Genomic DNA, 16,693 nt, shown 5'->3' with positions numbered 1-16,693 from the left:
TGACTTGCCCAGGGTCACACAGCTAGTAAGTGTCAAGTGTCTGAGGCTAGATTTGAACTCAGGTACTCCTGAATCCAGGGCCGGTGCTTTATCCACTGCACCACCTAGACGCCCCAAATCCTCACTTAAAAAAAAAAATTGTTTAATAGTCCTCTATCTGTCTGAAAATGCTATCAGACTCTTATTATTAAGAGTAGGGCCTTTCAACTTTAGAACTAATGCCCTTGTAATCAGTATTTTTCTCATGTCATTACCAGGCAAAAGAAACAAAAACAGTATTCATTTGGATGACATATAATTCTGAGTTTTAAGCCCATTTAGCTTTATATGATGAAAGATCATAATGCTGTTAGTGGCAGTGGTGACACTGTGCTGGGTCTCGAGCCAAGACTGGGGGTTGGGGGGGTAGGGGAATGAGGTTCAAGACCAGCCTAGGACACTTTCTAGCTATGTGACCCTTGGCAATTCACTCAATGCCTATGTGCCTCAGGCAACTCCCTAAGACTTATCTACTAGAAAGGCTGCCAACTGTTGCAGTCACAGTGAAGAGGGAGTTCTGGAACAGTGGGATCCTTCAGGGATTTGCATTTTCTGATTGTTAGATCAGAAGTATGTCAGTAGCTATTGCTAAAAAGGTTTTTCATTCCAACACATTCACTACTGAGTTAAAGAGCAAACAGAACTGAAAGAGCAAACAAAACTAATAAAAGTTTATTTCATTTGATATTCTGTTTGTAGGGGAATGTTAGTTGTTGTCCTTCATTCTTGAAGAGGACCAAAATGACGTCACTATGTTAGAGTCAAGTTATAGTGTGTCCAGCTGTGGCTGATCAGACCAATATGAGCTCAGAAGGCTCCACCAAAGGTCAGGCATAAATAGTTCATCAGAACCTTTCTTTGGTGTGGATTTGCTAAATTTGTATTATTTAGAGGACACCTAATTGAGCCTACTTGATGAAATAGAGAGAGGTAAAGAACAAATACAATGAGATAAAATGATGTTCCCTCTGAGACATGGCATGGTCCCATTAGCAAGTTCTAAGGTTGTGCCCTTTTTAGATTCTAAATGACTCCTCTGTACCAGGTAAAGATAGTCAGGTCTTGACTAGTCTATTTGCATTTCGAAGTCAGTCAGGAAATTTTCTTGAAGATTGGCAAAGGATAAGGATCCACATAACACTTTTTTTTGGATTTTAAGGTTTCCAATTAATTGGGACAAAATGACCTTATGAATCTTACAGTGGACTATGAGTTTGGCTTTTGGATCATCCATCCAGAGCACCTAAGGTTATCTCCCACGTGGCAGAGTGTGACCTCCCCCCTATCAAAAAATGGTTATTCAACTTGCAGTTTAAGGGTTTATTTGATCTAAAATTCATTCAGGTCTTCTAACTCCCTTTCCCCCTAGTAATCAGTAGGCAGTGCCTCTTTTTAGAACATCTAAACAACTGCATGAGAACAGAAAGAACAGGGTTTTAAAGTAATACGGTTCATAAAAACTGGGATTATTTGGAAGAGAATCAAAATGTGACATAGGGTAGTTACAAAAGAAGATATTTGCACCGACACATACTTATCCATGATAGGTGACTGTCACCTCCTTTGTATCTTCCCAGATAGCCTACACTGCTGGTGCTCACTGGATGTTATCAAGCCCGTACAGTATAACTTAAAACCCTGACAGGTGACACATTATATATCAAGGCAGTCAGGGGGCAAACCCATACACATGCCAAGTCTCTTTTCCTCTTCATTTTTCCTTCTAATTCCAATTCTCCCTCCCCAAAGAGAGAAAAGTGTTTTCACTCTTGGGGTGGGGGCGGGGGAGGTAGGGGGTAGCAGGGTTGGATAATTTCTTATTGCTCTGGCAATAGCAGAAAACTGCCATTGTCTATCTGAGCCATTGCACATATGTAATCCCAAACCACTTTCCAAAGCCCTGGACTCCTGACTTTCTGTTATCAATAATGCTTTAATCATGTCCTTCCAAAACCAAGCAGAAGGGTCAAAATCCTAGGAGGGACAGGATTCTTGAACCTGAACCTCATCTGGTATGATGTACAGTGATTTTCATATTTGTATTAACTTTCATATTGCTTTGATTGAAATGTTTTCCTACCTGGATTTCATAAGGCTATAACAAAAGCCCGTACACCTATCTCTCAAGCTTGATAAGACTGGATAAAGTGAATAAAGAACCATGACTGGAAACAAAATACTATTTAAAAAAATTAAAAATAAGAACCATGAGGAATGGAGGATATGACACATTTAATGTTCCATGGTGGTTTGCAGGGGCATGTCCCTCTATTCTTGATTCCCACTCTCCTGTGAGCCCTCCCACAATAAATATCAGCATTTTCCCTACCTAGTTAATAAGCTTTCCTAAAACTGCCTCAATGCTGTCTGCATTTTGAAAATTATTTTGTGACGTGTCCCTTAAAAAAAATCTGAACCCTGCTGGGGTAGCTGATTCGAATGACTTTCCCTATCGGTTTCCATGAAAGATCTCACAATGTCATCAAGTGGTCTTTGTAATTTCATTATTATAATTGTTGTCTGTGTCAGAATATGTTAAATGAAGAAGAAAGGAAGAGTGCAGGAAGCTCTTAGTAAGGGCATATCATAAGCTTAATGGGTACGAAAGATGAGTGTTTTCAATTGTTTGTCATGGATGATGACACAACTCTAAACTTGTTGGTATTGAAGTTGGCTTGAGAATAACTGCACCCTGAAAAGTCAAGAGGTAGAAACTCTTGGGACTTTACTGTAAAGCACTGACTAGAATAGTTTGAAGCTGTGTAAAAAGGTTTATGCTGCCAACTCTGCAATCCACCATGCATGGGGGAATGACACCAGTGGCCCATGAGGAGTACTGATAGTTAAGTAAGTGGATGTGACTGTTGATGGAGTGGACAGTCTTACAAAGGTAACGACAGGATCCCCTTATCTCAAGATTCTCCCCTCCGTTGTTCTCCTTTAAACAAAAAAGCTTCCCACCTGGCATGGCCAGGTCCGCGTTCTAATATATCTTGAATAATGAGGGCATTCTGGTATAGGAATTGGCCGTTCCAAAAAATGACCTTCACTGGGAGCAGAAGTAAGGAAGTCTCATTGGTCCATCTGTGACTTTCAGATGCGAGCCTAACAAAATAGTTTGAGGTTGTTACAACCTTTTTCCATCTTTCACAACAAATTCCTCTGAGCACTGCAGGAAACCCTAAGATGTTTAATGATTAATCTTAGTGTCACTATCATCAAGCGCCAATGAGTCTGCAGTGTTGGAGATCAAGGAGTGAAACGTCTTCCCTTTCTTTTTAAAGAACCAGCCATTTTCCCAAGTGAGATCTGCACAAATGTTTAAATGATTCTTTTGTGCTAATGCACGGTATTGGCAAGTCTAAGAAGAAGTGGTGAGCTTCTGTCAGTACTGGTGCAGAGGATGCTAAAAGCCCCATCCTGATGCTGCTACTCACTCATGGCATCCAAGGGTGGGCTCAGTTCACGCCCTTGCCCATACTAAACCAAACATTATAGAGACTTCAAGGTGGTGGACTATGGAAGGACCAACAAATTTATAACTGGGACAATGCTTTCCATGATATCTGGTCTTGGTAGTTTCTATGACCACTTCGTGCATGTGTGTGCGTGTATGTGTGTGTGTGTGTGTGTGTGTGTCTATCTCTGAATAGATATAATTTAGCTTTTTAGAATTTTGTAATCACAAGTACTCTCCTTCCTCAGTCTGAGGAATGTAAATGAATTACTATAGGTATACATACACATGCACGTACACACACACACACACACACACACCTATTTACACATAGCTATCTTAATAAAGAAGGCCCTTATCTCCTTATTAGCATTTTTGTGTATTGGGAGTTTCTCCCCTCACCATGGAATCTGAGTCAACATTTCACATTTAGAATCCCAAGGGGAAAGAAAACATAAGTACCTCCATGAGGCATGTTTTGATTCATCCCTTGAGAAAATAGCTGAAGACAATTTTCCTGGCACTTCCAGATAACTGGCATATATCCCATAAAGGTTAATTGTCCTTTGCTTTTTGCTTTCACCCTTAAAACAATCCAAGAATGTCTCCCCATCTTTATCCAAAAATAACTTCAAAGATTAAGTGTTCATCTGGGCCAGTACAGCCCCTTACTACCTGACATCATAGATAAGGCCCTCCATTTCCCTGAGGTAACACGGGTACATCTGGGAACATTCCACTCTCATATTCTCATCCCTCTCAAAAAAAAAAAAAAATGACTGCACTCAAAAACAAAGATCTGAAAGTAGAAATAGCAAATAACACCTGGCTTCCTCAATCATCATCCTGGAACCTCTACAAAAAAGTTATCATCTCTAACACTTATCAGAGATGGAAATTTTCATATACAAAAAGGGACATCTGGGAAGCCATCTTTGGACCTGCCATACCACCGCTCCAATTCAAACATGGATTTAGAAGGCTATAGCACTTCAGTCCTATTTCTAGCCTTCCTGAGGCCTTAGTTGGATATACAGAATAAACTTTGATGAATCTCCTTTTGGACAAGTAAGTTTTATGCATGGGTTTAGTTTTCCTCTCCCCAGAGGGGCAGGGTGAAGGGAAAGAGAGAAAGAAAGATAAATGGGGGGGGGGGGGGAAATAAGATGGAAGGAAATACACAGTTACTAATCATAACTGTGAATGTGAATGGGATGAACTCGCCTATAAAATGGAAGTGGATAGGAAAGTGGATTTAAAACCAGAATCTTAGAAAAACTGGGATTATTTTTTTTTAGCAAATTTCTCTGAGAAAGGCCTAATTTCTCAAAAATACAGAGAATGAAATCAAATTTATAAGAATAAGAGTCATTGCTCAGTTGATAAACAGTCAAAAGATATGAACAGGCAGTTTTCAGACAGAAATCAAAGCCATCTACAATCATATGAAATAATGCTCTAAATAACTACTGATTAAAGAAACACAAATTAAAACAACTCAGGTAACACCTCACACCTATCAGATTGGCTAATATGACATAACAGGAAAATAACAAATGTTGAAGGGGATGTCGAAGAATTGGGACAGTAATGTACTGTTGGTTGAGTTGTGAACTGATTGGACCATTCTGGAGAGCAATTTGGAACTTTACCCAAAGGGCTATAAAACTGTGTATACCCTTTGACCCACCAATACCACTACTAGATCTATATCCCAAAGAGATCTATCTCCCAAAAGGGAAAGAACCTATATGTACAAAAAAAACCCCATACAAAATATGTACAAAAATGTACAAAAATATAGGAGCTCTTTTGTTATAGCAAAAACTTGGAAATTATGGGGATACTCATCAATTGGGGAATGGCTGAACAAGTTGTGATATATGATTGTCATGGAACACAGTTGTGCTATAAGAAATGACAAGGTGGGTGGTTTCAGGAAAACCTGAAAAGACTAACATGAACTCTTGCAAAGCGAAGTGAGCAGAACAAAGAGAACATTGTACACAGGAACAATACTGTATGATGATCAACTGTGAATGAGTTAGCTCTTCTCAACAATATAATGATCCAAGATAATTCCAAAGGGCTTATGATGAAAAATGCTATCCACCTCCAGAGAAAGAACTGATGGAGTCTGAATGAATATCAAAGCATACTTTAAAAAAAACAACAAAAAACCTTTATTTTTGTTGTGTTTTTTTAATGGTCTGTTTTCTCTCACAATATGACTAATGTGGAAATATGTTTTGCATGATTGCAACATGTATATACCAAATTGCTTGCTTTCTCAATTGAGGAGGGAGAGAAGATAACGAGGGAGAGAATTTGGAACTCACAATTTTAAGAAAATAAATGTTAAAGACAGTTTTTACATGTAACTGGAAAAAACATTTATCTATCTATCTAATTTTTTTTGGAGGGGGGCAATGAGGGTTAAGTGACTTGCCCAGGGTCACACAACTAGTGTCAAGTGTCTGAGGCCAGATTTGAACTCAGGTCCTCCTGAATCCAGGGCCAGTGCTTTATCCACTGCACCACCTTACTGCCCCCATAAAATATATATTTTTTAAAAGTTTCCCCCTCCCCAGTGTAGACACAAGTTGCCACATCATCTTTCATTTGGAGAAGCCTTTATTGTAGAATTGAAACGGGTAGGAGAAACTAAGTAAGCCTCATTTTTAAAAATTTCCTGAATTCAAGCAGCCCCTTATTCCAACCGCTGACATAAGAAGCCCTAATTTAATTCCTCATCTGGACTAAACCATGTGCTTTTGGAGGAGAGAAAAATCTGTTCACTCAGAACTCTGCTAGAAGTAATCGAGAGTTAGAACTACCCCACAATTTGATTCTAACAAGATTAGCACCTTGACTTTCAAATTCTCAATCCCTAGGCTAAAGGCAAAGAAAAGTTTAGACAGCAACAATTCTCCAGGGAGTTTCCTGGTCCTTATAAATGCAAATGAACCAATTAAAGTCTTAGATCTTTTACTGGAAGGGAGGGGAGAACAGCTAGGGGATAGAGCACTGGGCTTGGAATCAATAAGACTCAGATTCTTGAGTTCAGATCTGGCCTCAGATACTGGCTGTGTGTCCCTGATCAAGTCACTTGATCCTGGTTGCCTCAGTTCCTCATCTGTAAAATGAGGTGGAGAAGTAAAGGGCAAATCACTTCAGTATCTCTGCCAAGAAAACGCCGAATGGTGTCATGAAGAGTCAGACATGACTGAAAACCCCTCAACAACAACTTTTTACTTCACACACACACACACACACACACACACACACACTTTGAATGTGTTGGGTTTTGCTGCTGTTTTGGTTAGAATCTGTTATTTTAATTGGAATTAAGAAACACCCAATAAAAAGGGCCCCTCTTACCAATATAGGTCAACAATTTCCAATCTTTCAAATTCACCAATGATCTCTTCCTTTCCATATCAGTCATCTTTTTCTCAGTCTTCATCCTGGCCTTGACCACCTTGTCCTCCCGCATAATCTCTCCTCTCTAAGTTTTCATGACACACTCTTCTCCCTTGGTTCTCTCTCCTGGCTGCTCACTTTTTTTAGTTTCCTTTACTGGTCCTATATGGTGCCCCCCAAATATTGGTGTACCCCAAGGCTCTTTCCAGGGCTTTTGTCTCTTCTCCCTCCTCATTCTCAAGGCAACCTCATTAGTGCCTCTCAGGTTTAACTCTCAACTCTCTGCAGGTAATCCTCAGATCTCTAGATCCAGGAAGGTTCCAGAGTGCCTGCCTTGCATCATAAACTCTCTCATGGATGTTTCAAATCACTTAAACATCTCAATTTCAATATATTCAAGAAAGAATTCTCTCTACCCCCAAGTCTATCTCTCTTCCTAACTGTTCTATTGTTGCTGAAGTCCCCCATCCAGTCTTTAACATTATCCTCACCTTCTCCCTTTTTCTTGCCCCGCCCCCCCCCTTATCCAAACAATTGCTAAAGCCTAATTCTTTTATCCCCTTGACAACTCTCATACCTGACCCCTTATCTTGGCCATTCCCCCAAGTAAGCCCTCATTACCTATTTTTTAAATGTTTACTTTATTTTTATTTTCCATAACATAGTATAATAAAAAAGATGACTGTACATGAAACTGCACATCTACTATGCACAACATGCTATTCCTTTCAAATGTACAAAATTATCAAGTACATTTCTCCCCCCCCCCCATTGCTACCATTAGACACAAATAGGTGTGTGTAAAATTATTCTATACATTAGGGGGCAGCTAGGTGGCGAAGTGGACAAAGCACCGGCCCTGGATTCAGGAGTCCCTGAGTTCAAATCCAGCCTCAGACACTTGACAGTTACTAGCTGTGTGACCCTGGGCAAGTCACTTAACCCTCATTGCCCTGCCAAAAAAAAAAAAAAGAAAGAAAGAAAAGAAAAGAAATATTCTATACATACTTCTATTTATCATTTTTTCCCTCTGGATGCCGATACCATTTTTCTTCATATGTCCTTTATAGTTAATTTGGGTATTTATAATAGACAAAATAACTTACTCGTTCAAAGTCATTCTTCAAAAAATTTTTTGTCACTGTTTACAATGTTCTTTTGGTTCTGATCATTTCACTCTTCATTATTTTGTGCAAATATTTCCGTGCTTTTCTAAAATCAATGAGCTCATCATTTCTTATAGCATAGTATTCTCTCACAATTATATACCACAACTTGTTTAGACATTCCCCAACTGATGGGCATTCCTGCAATTTCCAATTCTACAAAGAGAGCTGCTATAAACCTTTTAGAATACATAGGTTCTTTTCCTTTCCCCCAATCATCTATTCTCTCCCTACCTTAATACATCCTATATATGGATGCCAAAAAGATTCCCTTAAGTATAGATCTGACCAAGTCACTACCTTTCTCAATAAACTCTTGTGGCTCCCTCTTTCTCCCTGAATATCACAACCTGACTACCACCTACCCTTGCAGTCTATTCCCAAACTTTCTAGGTTAACAAACTGCCCTTCCGGGTATTCCTCATCCATGACACTCCATTTCCTATCTCCCTACCTCTGCAATTATTAAGCATCTTCTATGTAAAAGGCACTGCAGAAAGCAAGATAAATATGAAATGGCTTCAGTATTACATTCCACTTTATATATGACAAAACTGAGTTTCAGATATGGAAGAGACTCTTGTAGGACACAGAGGCTGATCATGACACAATGGAATAAGCCCTGGCTTTGGGGTCAGAGGACCCCAGTTCACATGCCAGCTCTTCCTCTTACCTGTATGACTTTGGGCAACTCGGTGAAATCATCTGGATCTGTTTCTTCATCTATAAAAGAAGGAGGCTGGGCCACAGGACTTCTCAGGTAGGTTTCTAACTCTAACATTCTATGATTCCATGACTGTCAGCCTACCTCTGCCTTTGGAAACTGGCATTCTATTGGTCTTTATTTGTCTCATTTGTTCCTTTCTGGTACATGGTGAGTTAAAAAAATGGCAACAACATATTAGTGACACGGTAGCTTTAATTTCCTTATGGAAACCTGTGGCACGATCTGGGGCCATATCCAAATGAACTGGCATGTCTTCATGATCCATCTGCTCCTAAAATGTACTATTTGTATTCCAGGCCACAGAGTGGTTCAAACACAACAGATTTTTCTTGGCCGTTCCTGTGCATAATACATAGAGATGAGTATGGAGCTACCCTTGGAAAAGTAGTGGAGAAAATAACTGTCACTTCATAGCAACTATCCACTAGCTAGTGGAAGCCATTCACAACAAACACGACCTCTCTGCCGTCAAGTCAGATGTCCAAAAGATCTATCCAAATGAGCCACTTGCAAGACTGAGTTCCCATGTGTGACATGACTAAGTTCTGGTGAAGATATTGCAAATATCACATGGATAACTCAAATCCAGAGATAAACCCCAAACCTTGTGTTAGCCATTTGTTCTAATTCCTCTTCTTCTAAGTAACTTTTTTTTTTTTGAAGTGAGGCAATTGGAGTTAAGTGACTTGCCCAGGGTCACACAGCTAGTAAGTGTTAAGTGTCTGAGGCCAGATTTGAATTCTGGTACTCCTGACTCCAGGGCTGGTGCTCTATCCACTGCCCCACCTAGCTGCCCCCTCTAAGTAACTTTTAAATGAATTGTTAACAAGTAGCACAATCAACTGGTTGGCTTCTCATCAATCCTTCCCAGCCAGAATTGCTCCTTTCTGGCCCCTATCTAAGCATCCCTTTATTTTGGTGAGCATAGAATTTCTATAAGGCCTATGTTAAAATGAAAATGTTATATATGAGGTACTGGGAGCAAGAGAGACAGGGGAGACAGAGGAGAAAGGCTAGTAAGAATCAATTCAAATCAACAAGCATTAAGGGCAGGTAGGTGGCCCAGTGGATAAAGCACCAGCCCTGGATTCAGAAGGACCTGAGTTCAAATCCAGCCTCAGACACTTAACACTTAGTGGCTGTGTGACCCTGGGCAAGTTACTTAACCCTCATTGCCTCGCCAAAAGAAAAAAAAAATTAAATAAAAGCCAAACAGAGGAGTTTGTATTTTGTTCTAGAGCCATAGGAAGTCAGTGAAGCTTACTGGGCAAGGGAATGGCATGAGACCCATGATATAAGAATATGTATTTGCCAGTTGTGTGGCAATAGGATTATAAAATAGAGAAAGTGTAGATAGGGAGAGCAGTTAGAAAGGCATCACAATAGTTTAACTAGGGGCTGAAAGCCTGAACTGGGGTGGAGGCTGTGTGAGCAGAGAAATGAAAACTACTGCAGAAGTACAAGGGACAAGACTCAGCAGTAGATTAGATGTGAGAACTGAGGGATGGAACGGTCCAGGATGACTAGAGGGAGGAAGGTGCTCTTAACAGGAACTGGGTATTTGGGAAAAGAGATGGGAACTGGGGAGGTTGGGTGGGGGGAGGTATGTTGAGTTTGAGATGCCCAATAGGCTGTTAGTAATTCAGGACTGAACTTCAGGAGAAAGAATAGGGCTGAACATAAAAGATCTGAGAGTCATCTGCTTATAAAGGTGAAAGCTGAACCCAAGGGAGTCAATGAGATAGTTGAGAGAGTTGGGTAAAGGGAAAAGAACTGAACCTTGGGATATACCTACACGTAGGAAGTAGAAGGAGAATCAGGAAAAGAGCAGAATTATGAAAACCTAAGAAAGAGAGGGTAGTCAACAGTATCAAATGGCATAGAGAGGTCAAGGATAAAAACGAAGAAAAAAAGGGTCATGAGATTTGGCAATTTAAAAATAATTACTAACCTTGGGGAGGGCAGTTTAAATGGCATCTTTCTTTCTCTCTCTCTCTCTCTCTCTCTCTCTCTCTCTCTCTCTCTCTCTCTCTCTCTCTTTCTAAGGCAATTGGGGTTAAGTGACTTGCCCAGGGTCACACAGCTAGTAAGTGTCAATTGTCTGAGGCTGGATTTGAACTCAGGTCCTCCTGAATTCAGGGCCAGTACTCTATCCACTTCGACACCTAGCTGCCCCCAGTTTAAATGGCATGTTAACCCTTTCAGTCTGGCTTCATATTAGTGTAGTTTCATCTGTCATCTCCCTAATGGAAGGTAAGACCCTGAGGCACTGGGGCATAAGATTAAGCAAACTTTATCAGGAGAAGAACTTTATCAGGGAAAAGTCTGGAACATAGCCTCCTCCCCACCCTGACCCTGCAAAAGAAGTAGGCCAAGATGGTATGGCGTCCTTGCTCAACTAAATGGCAACTTTGAAAGTACTGGCAGAGAAGGTCAAGGAAAGGGGGTCTGAAAGTAGAGAAGGTATGTCTATTGAAGACAACTTCATATATTCCACAATCCTGTCTTGGGCTGGCCATGAAATATAGGTTCAGAATAATGACAGGTACTAAAAAGGAATGTGTTCAAGGTTGCTTATGCTTTAATGATGTGGAAGATATACATTTGTCTTGTTTTGATATTTTTGGCACCAAGAAGCCAACTAGCAACCGTGAAACCATGGTTTCAAATCATCTGGATAAGAGGTGCCTTTTTGAACAAGGCTATCCATGATCCTAAAGTTGAATTAACTAAAATAATACTCAGAAGCACATTCTGGTAACCAACATTACAGGAGGGAGACCAGACCATTTTATGCTTGGCAATGCTGTGAAGGGAGCCAGTAGATAGTGATGACAAATTATGCAAATAAGAGAAAGCCCTACATGAAAAAGAAATCCTAGTGGAGTTCATTCACCCATAAGAAAGTTTATTTGGCCTCTATTTTACTAGCCTTTAAAATGAAGAAATAACAGCTGAAATTATTTGAATACTGTAAATGATCATAATTTCATAAAGGATAAAAATATTTGTTTCCTTGTAAACATTTAGGATCACATATGGTTAACACCATCACAGTCCTGATTTGGCACACAGAGATGATAAGTTTCAATGATCTGCTAAGTCATAATTTATGATGACCATCCCAAATTGCCTCAGATTCATACTTCCAACACCAAGGTCTCTTGATAGAATTCTAGCCTTATTTTCACAACTTGCCTTTACAAAAGAAAATCCATGCTTCCTCTGCCTTTGCCCTACACAAGTAAAAGAACTAAATTTCTAATTGGTCTTTTCATTAAGATTCTGTGGGAAGGTAGATAAAAGAGAGTAAGCATTATGAACTTTGCATTCAACATTTCACAGAATAGCAGCTCTCTCTAGACTCCACCCATTGTCTTGGTCAGGAAAGGTATCTCACATAGACTACAATAGCCATGAAGAAAAACACACAAATCCATATTTAAAGACTTCAACAGCAGCAGCAACATCAACAAAAAGCACTTTTACTGAAATAAAAGATGTTTAGGAGAAAAAAAAAACAACTCTCCCTAGGTAGGTAAGTAGCCATAGAAAAGAAAACCTAAATGAGGTTATGCTGTCTTCATTAACTGTTACGTATAATAAGGGATTTGAAGGTAAAACTCAAATATCCGAACTCTCATTTTACAAGCAAGTACTTCCAGCACAAACTAAAACAATATTACTGTATAAGTGTGAGAGATGGCACTGTATCCTGGAACATTTATCAAGGAGTCAGCTTCTCCTAGTCTCTCCTCAGTCTAATTGCCTTGCATTAGGCAAGCTTTTTTTTTTTAAAGGGGTAGTTAACCCTTAATCTCTAGGAAAAAAACAAAACAAAACAAAACCCACCCCTACCACAATGGTAACATTTAGAAACACAAATAAACTGGGCAGTCACAGTAACACCCCTACGCCTGCCTCCCATGTAAGTTATATGGCTGTGGGAAATGAAGTTAAGCCCATTATTATCCCTATTTAAAGTGGGAAGCCAGCCCGGCAAAAGCAATTCTCATTCCCAGTTCTGTCTGGGTCTAAAGGACTCCGAGGAGCCCTGTACAAAGCCTAGGGTGTAGCGTCCCCAGATCTCTTTGCCAACCTCTTTGCAATGCTGACCCGCAAGTTAGGGATTAAACTCAGAGCAGTGACAAAGAAATACACGAACGCACACAAAAGGAAAGGTAGCCGCTCCCCCGCCCCGCTTACCTTTGACTTGACTTTCATACTCGGCTATGATCTCTTTGTCCTTTTTGAATCTGCTCGGGGTGGACATTATCCAGTTGTTCCGGGGGGGATGGGGGTTAAAAAACGGGCAAGTTCTGTTCAATGGTCATAAACCACAGTGTCCTCGGAGAGGCAGAGAGTTTTAGACTCCCACACGCCGGGGTTCCCAGCAGCAGCACCAGCAGGAGGTAAAGGAGGAGGAGGAGGAGGACAAGGCGAGGAGGAGGGTGCGAGGGAGCTGGAAGCCGACTACTAGATTAACCCGGGTGCTGGCACCATCTCCTCCCAGCCTGGGCTGCCGTACGCGATCAGATGGGGAAAGGAGAGCCGGGGGGTTTGAGGACCGAGAAGTGTGGCAAACTCCAGCGGGAGAGCCGCCAGTGGGGGGCGGGGGGCGTCTCCCACCTCCGAAACCCCACCCCGGACCCTGCCCACTTCCTCTACAGCCGCCGGGTCACGCCGGCTCCCTTCACCATTGTTAAGCCTAGCCCCGGAGAAAGCTTTCACGGAGTTCCCCGGAGGTTTGGAAACTGAGCCAGGTAGCCAGCTTGGCAGCCACCCCTTTCTAGCACTCTCCTTGCTTGCAGGCTAAGCAGCCGCCAGCTCTGATACTAAACTAGTCCCGATATAGTTGGGGATGCTGCTGCTGCTGCCGCCGCCGCCCCTGCTCTTTCCTCCCCCGGGGAAACACTGTTGCTACTGCCGGGGCAGGGACAAAAAATGAGGATAAGGATGAGGGTAAAGGCAGACCCAGGCTTCCCTGCGGCGCGCTCTGCCCGAATCTGGTTGCAGCGGCCACAATTTGGAGAGAGCGCAGAGCGCAGAGCCTAGACCTCTGCTCCTCCCGTCTCCTTTGCCGCCGCCTTCTCGTCCTCGTTCTCCTTTTCTCCCACTGCCCCAGCGAGGCCGCGGGTGACACATGTACACGCACACACAGCAGGGGGAGCCCCGCCTCGGGTTGCAGCAAAGTTGCCTGCGTCCGCGCGCGCGCGCGCGCCAAAGAACGAGCGAGCTAGAGAGCGAGCCTGCAGAGAGATACACGCCCTGCAGCTGCGCCTCCCCTCCGGCCCGCCCGGGGTGAGTGCGCGCGCGGACACAGCGACCAGCCTTCGGTCCGCGGCACTGCAGCGTCCTCCCCGGCCGTCCGCGGAGCAGCAGGCGGGCGGTCGGGCGGTCGAGCGAGCGAGCGGAGTGGGGAGAAGGGCAGGGAAGAAGGAGGCTGGCGTTGCCTCCCATTCCCCACCCCTCCTCTCCAACACGCGAGGAAACACAGGGCTCGCCGGGGAAGATGGATGGCTCCGGTGGCCAACCGCAGCCCAGCCTTTCTCGCCCAGATCTCCGCCCGTCAGCGCCGGCTTCCCTCTCGGGGAGGCGGTGTCTCGGATGAGGCTGTTCGGTGGTTTCCGAGCCCTTAGAGCTTGTGATGCGTGAACCTGGGACTTACCCGGGGAGACCCGACGGCGCTGACCGTCCTTTGCACGGGGTGTAGCGAACTCCTGGCTGGGCTCAGAGCGATGCATCCTGCTAAAGTCCAAGCAAAGAAGACGTCTCTAAGTGTGTTAAGGAGAAATATGGTTCCAGGGTGTTGCCCTTCTTTTCCACTCATGTCCTGTCTCTCAGGGCCTCAATCACAAAGTTACAGGACTTCCTAGTTGGAAGGGGTCTCTGAAGGTCATCGGGTTCAATTAGTACCTGAACAGAAATCCCCTCCACGATGTACGAAGTTCCTCTTTGATCGGGAAGGGCTTAACAAAGTGCCTGGCATATAGTAGGTGCCTAATAAATGTTGATTGATTGATCGCTCAGTGAAAAAATTTCCATTCGCATTGTTTGAAGTGTTAAAATAGTTTCCCATCCATTACTCCTAGTTCTGGCCTCTGGGGCTGATCGAAATAATAGTCCTTCTTCCATGAGACAGTCTTTCAAATAATTGAAAACAGCCAGGGTCTCCCCTTGTCCCCTCTCTTTTTCAGTTTAAGCATTCCCAATACATTTAAACCAAATCCGCAATTACTTATTCAGCACCTGCTCTGGGCCAGATAAGGTGTTAAACGCTGAGAAATGAGAAAAACAAAGTCCGTCCCTCAAAAAGCTCTCAACACTATTAGAGGATATAAGAGACGAGCAACAATGAACAACCAAAATATAGACAATAAATTGGAGTTAATCTCAGAAGGAAGGCACTAAAAGTAGAGTGTAGGGGTTGGGAGAGAGCATCCCCAAAGGCCTCATTAAGAAGGTAAGATTTAGGAGGCAACTAGGTGGTGAAGTGGATAAAGCACCAGCCCTTGATTCAGGAGGACCTGAGTTCAAATCCAGGCTCAGATAAGTCACTTAACCCTCATTTTCCCAACAAACAAACAAAAAAAAAGGTAAGATTTCATCTGAGTATTGAATGAGGCCAGGAGGAAGACATTCCAAAAGTGGGGGGACAGCCAGTGAAAAGCCATGACATATCAAAATGGACTGTTGCATGCAAGTGCAAAAGGCCAATATGGCTGGTATGGTGGATCATGGAGATAGTTAAGGGGAAAAAAGCATATGAGGACTAGAAGAATAGGAAAGAACCAAGTTGTAAAGGGCTTAAAAAGACAAATGGAAGATTTTAAATTTGATCCTGGCAGTAATTAATCATATTATCTTTATGCATGATCTCCAATTGACTCATCATTCTTTTTTTTCTTTTTTTTTTTTAGGCAGGGCCATGAGAGTTAAGTGACTTGCCCAGAGTCACACAGCTAGTAGTCCAAGTGTCTGAGGCCAGATTTGAACTCAGGTCCTCTTGAATCCAGGGCCAGTGCTTTATCCACTGAGCCACCTAGGGGGCCCGGAATCATCATCCTTATCCTATTCTTCTGTTCTCTAATTTGTCAGCGTCTTTAAAATGTGTTTTTCAGGGCTAAGAACAGTACTCCAGATGAGAGCTGACTAAGGCTGAGTACAGCACGACTGTTACCTCTCTCCTATTGGACACTTTAATTTCACTGTTTCAGCCTAACATCATTCACTGTTTAGTTTTGTGGGGTGTCATTTCATGCATGCTAACTTGGAATCCACTAAAGTTTGGCCTTAATTAACTCCCCTAACCCATATTTATGCAGCTGGTTTTGTTGTTGTTGTTGTTGTTGTTGTTGTTGTTTTTTAACCCAAGTATAGATAGGATTTGAACCCTATTGGTTATCATTGTCTTAATTTCAACCCAACATTTTAGCCCATCAGGATCTGTTTACATCCTGAATTAGTCATTCACTTCATTAATTATCCTTTCAGTTTTGTGTCATCTGCAAATTTAATAAGAAGGCCCTCTAAGTCTTTATCCAAATCATTGATAAATATATCAAACATCAGCATCAAAGACATGCCCCTGGTAAATTTCAGTAAAGTTCTCTAAGTGGACATTGATCAATTGATCTAACCCTGCTATTATCTAACCCATATCTTCTCATCTTATCTATTAAGATATTAGAATAGGGGCAGCTAGGTGGCGCAGTGGATAGAGCACTGGCCCTGGAGTCAGGAGGACCTGAGTTCAAATTTGACCTCAGATACTTAACACTTACTAGCTGTGTGACCCTGGGCAAGTCACTTAACCCCAATTGCCTCAACAAAACAAAACAAACAAACAAAAAGATATTAGAATAAACTGTCCAAATGCTT

The 16,693-nt window shown here is 42.2% G+C and overlaps 1 protein-coding gene across 2 annotated transcripts in view; it reads right to left on the bottom strand.

Moving 5' to 3' along the window:
- The window catches only part of SRGAP1 (SLIT-ROBO Rho GTPase activating protein 1), a 357,119-nt gene extending 343,054 nt beyond the window's left edge, over positions 1-14,065 (bottom strand). The window contains exon 1 of one of the 2 annotated variants that reach the window (XM_043967043.1): positions 13,019-14,065. In XM_043967043.1, the coding sequence (XP_043822978.1) occupies positions 13,019-13,085 (67 nt within the window). In that variant the 5' untranslated portion in view covers positions 13,086-14,065. The remainder of the gene's footprint in view (positions 1-13,018) is intronic. The other variant, XM_043967042.1, reaches the window with a different exon arrangement.
- Positions 14,066-16,693: the final 2,628 nt, after the last annotated feature.

The sequence above is a fragment of the Dromiciops gliroides genome, chromosome 5 (genome assembly GCF_019393635.1).
Source record: "Dromiciops gliroides isolate mDroGli1 chromosome 5, mDroGli1.pri, whole genome shotgun sequence".
Lineage (NCBI taxonomy): Eukaryota > Metazoa > Chordata > Mammalia > Microbiotheria > Microbiotheriidae > Dromiciops > Dromiciops gliroides.
Note: the sequence above shows the minus strand (reverse complement) of the source record. Positions and strands in the feature narration are given on the sequence as shown.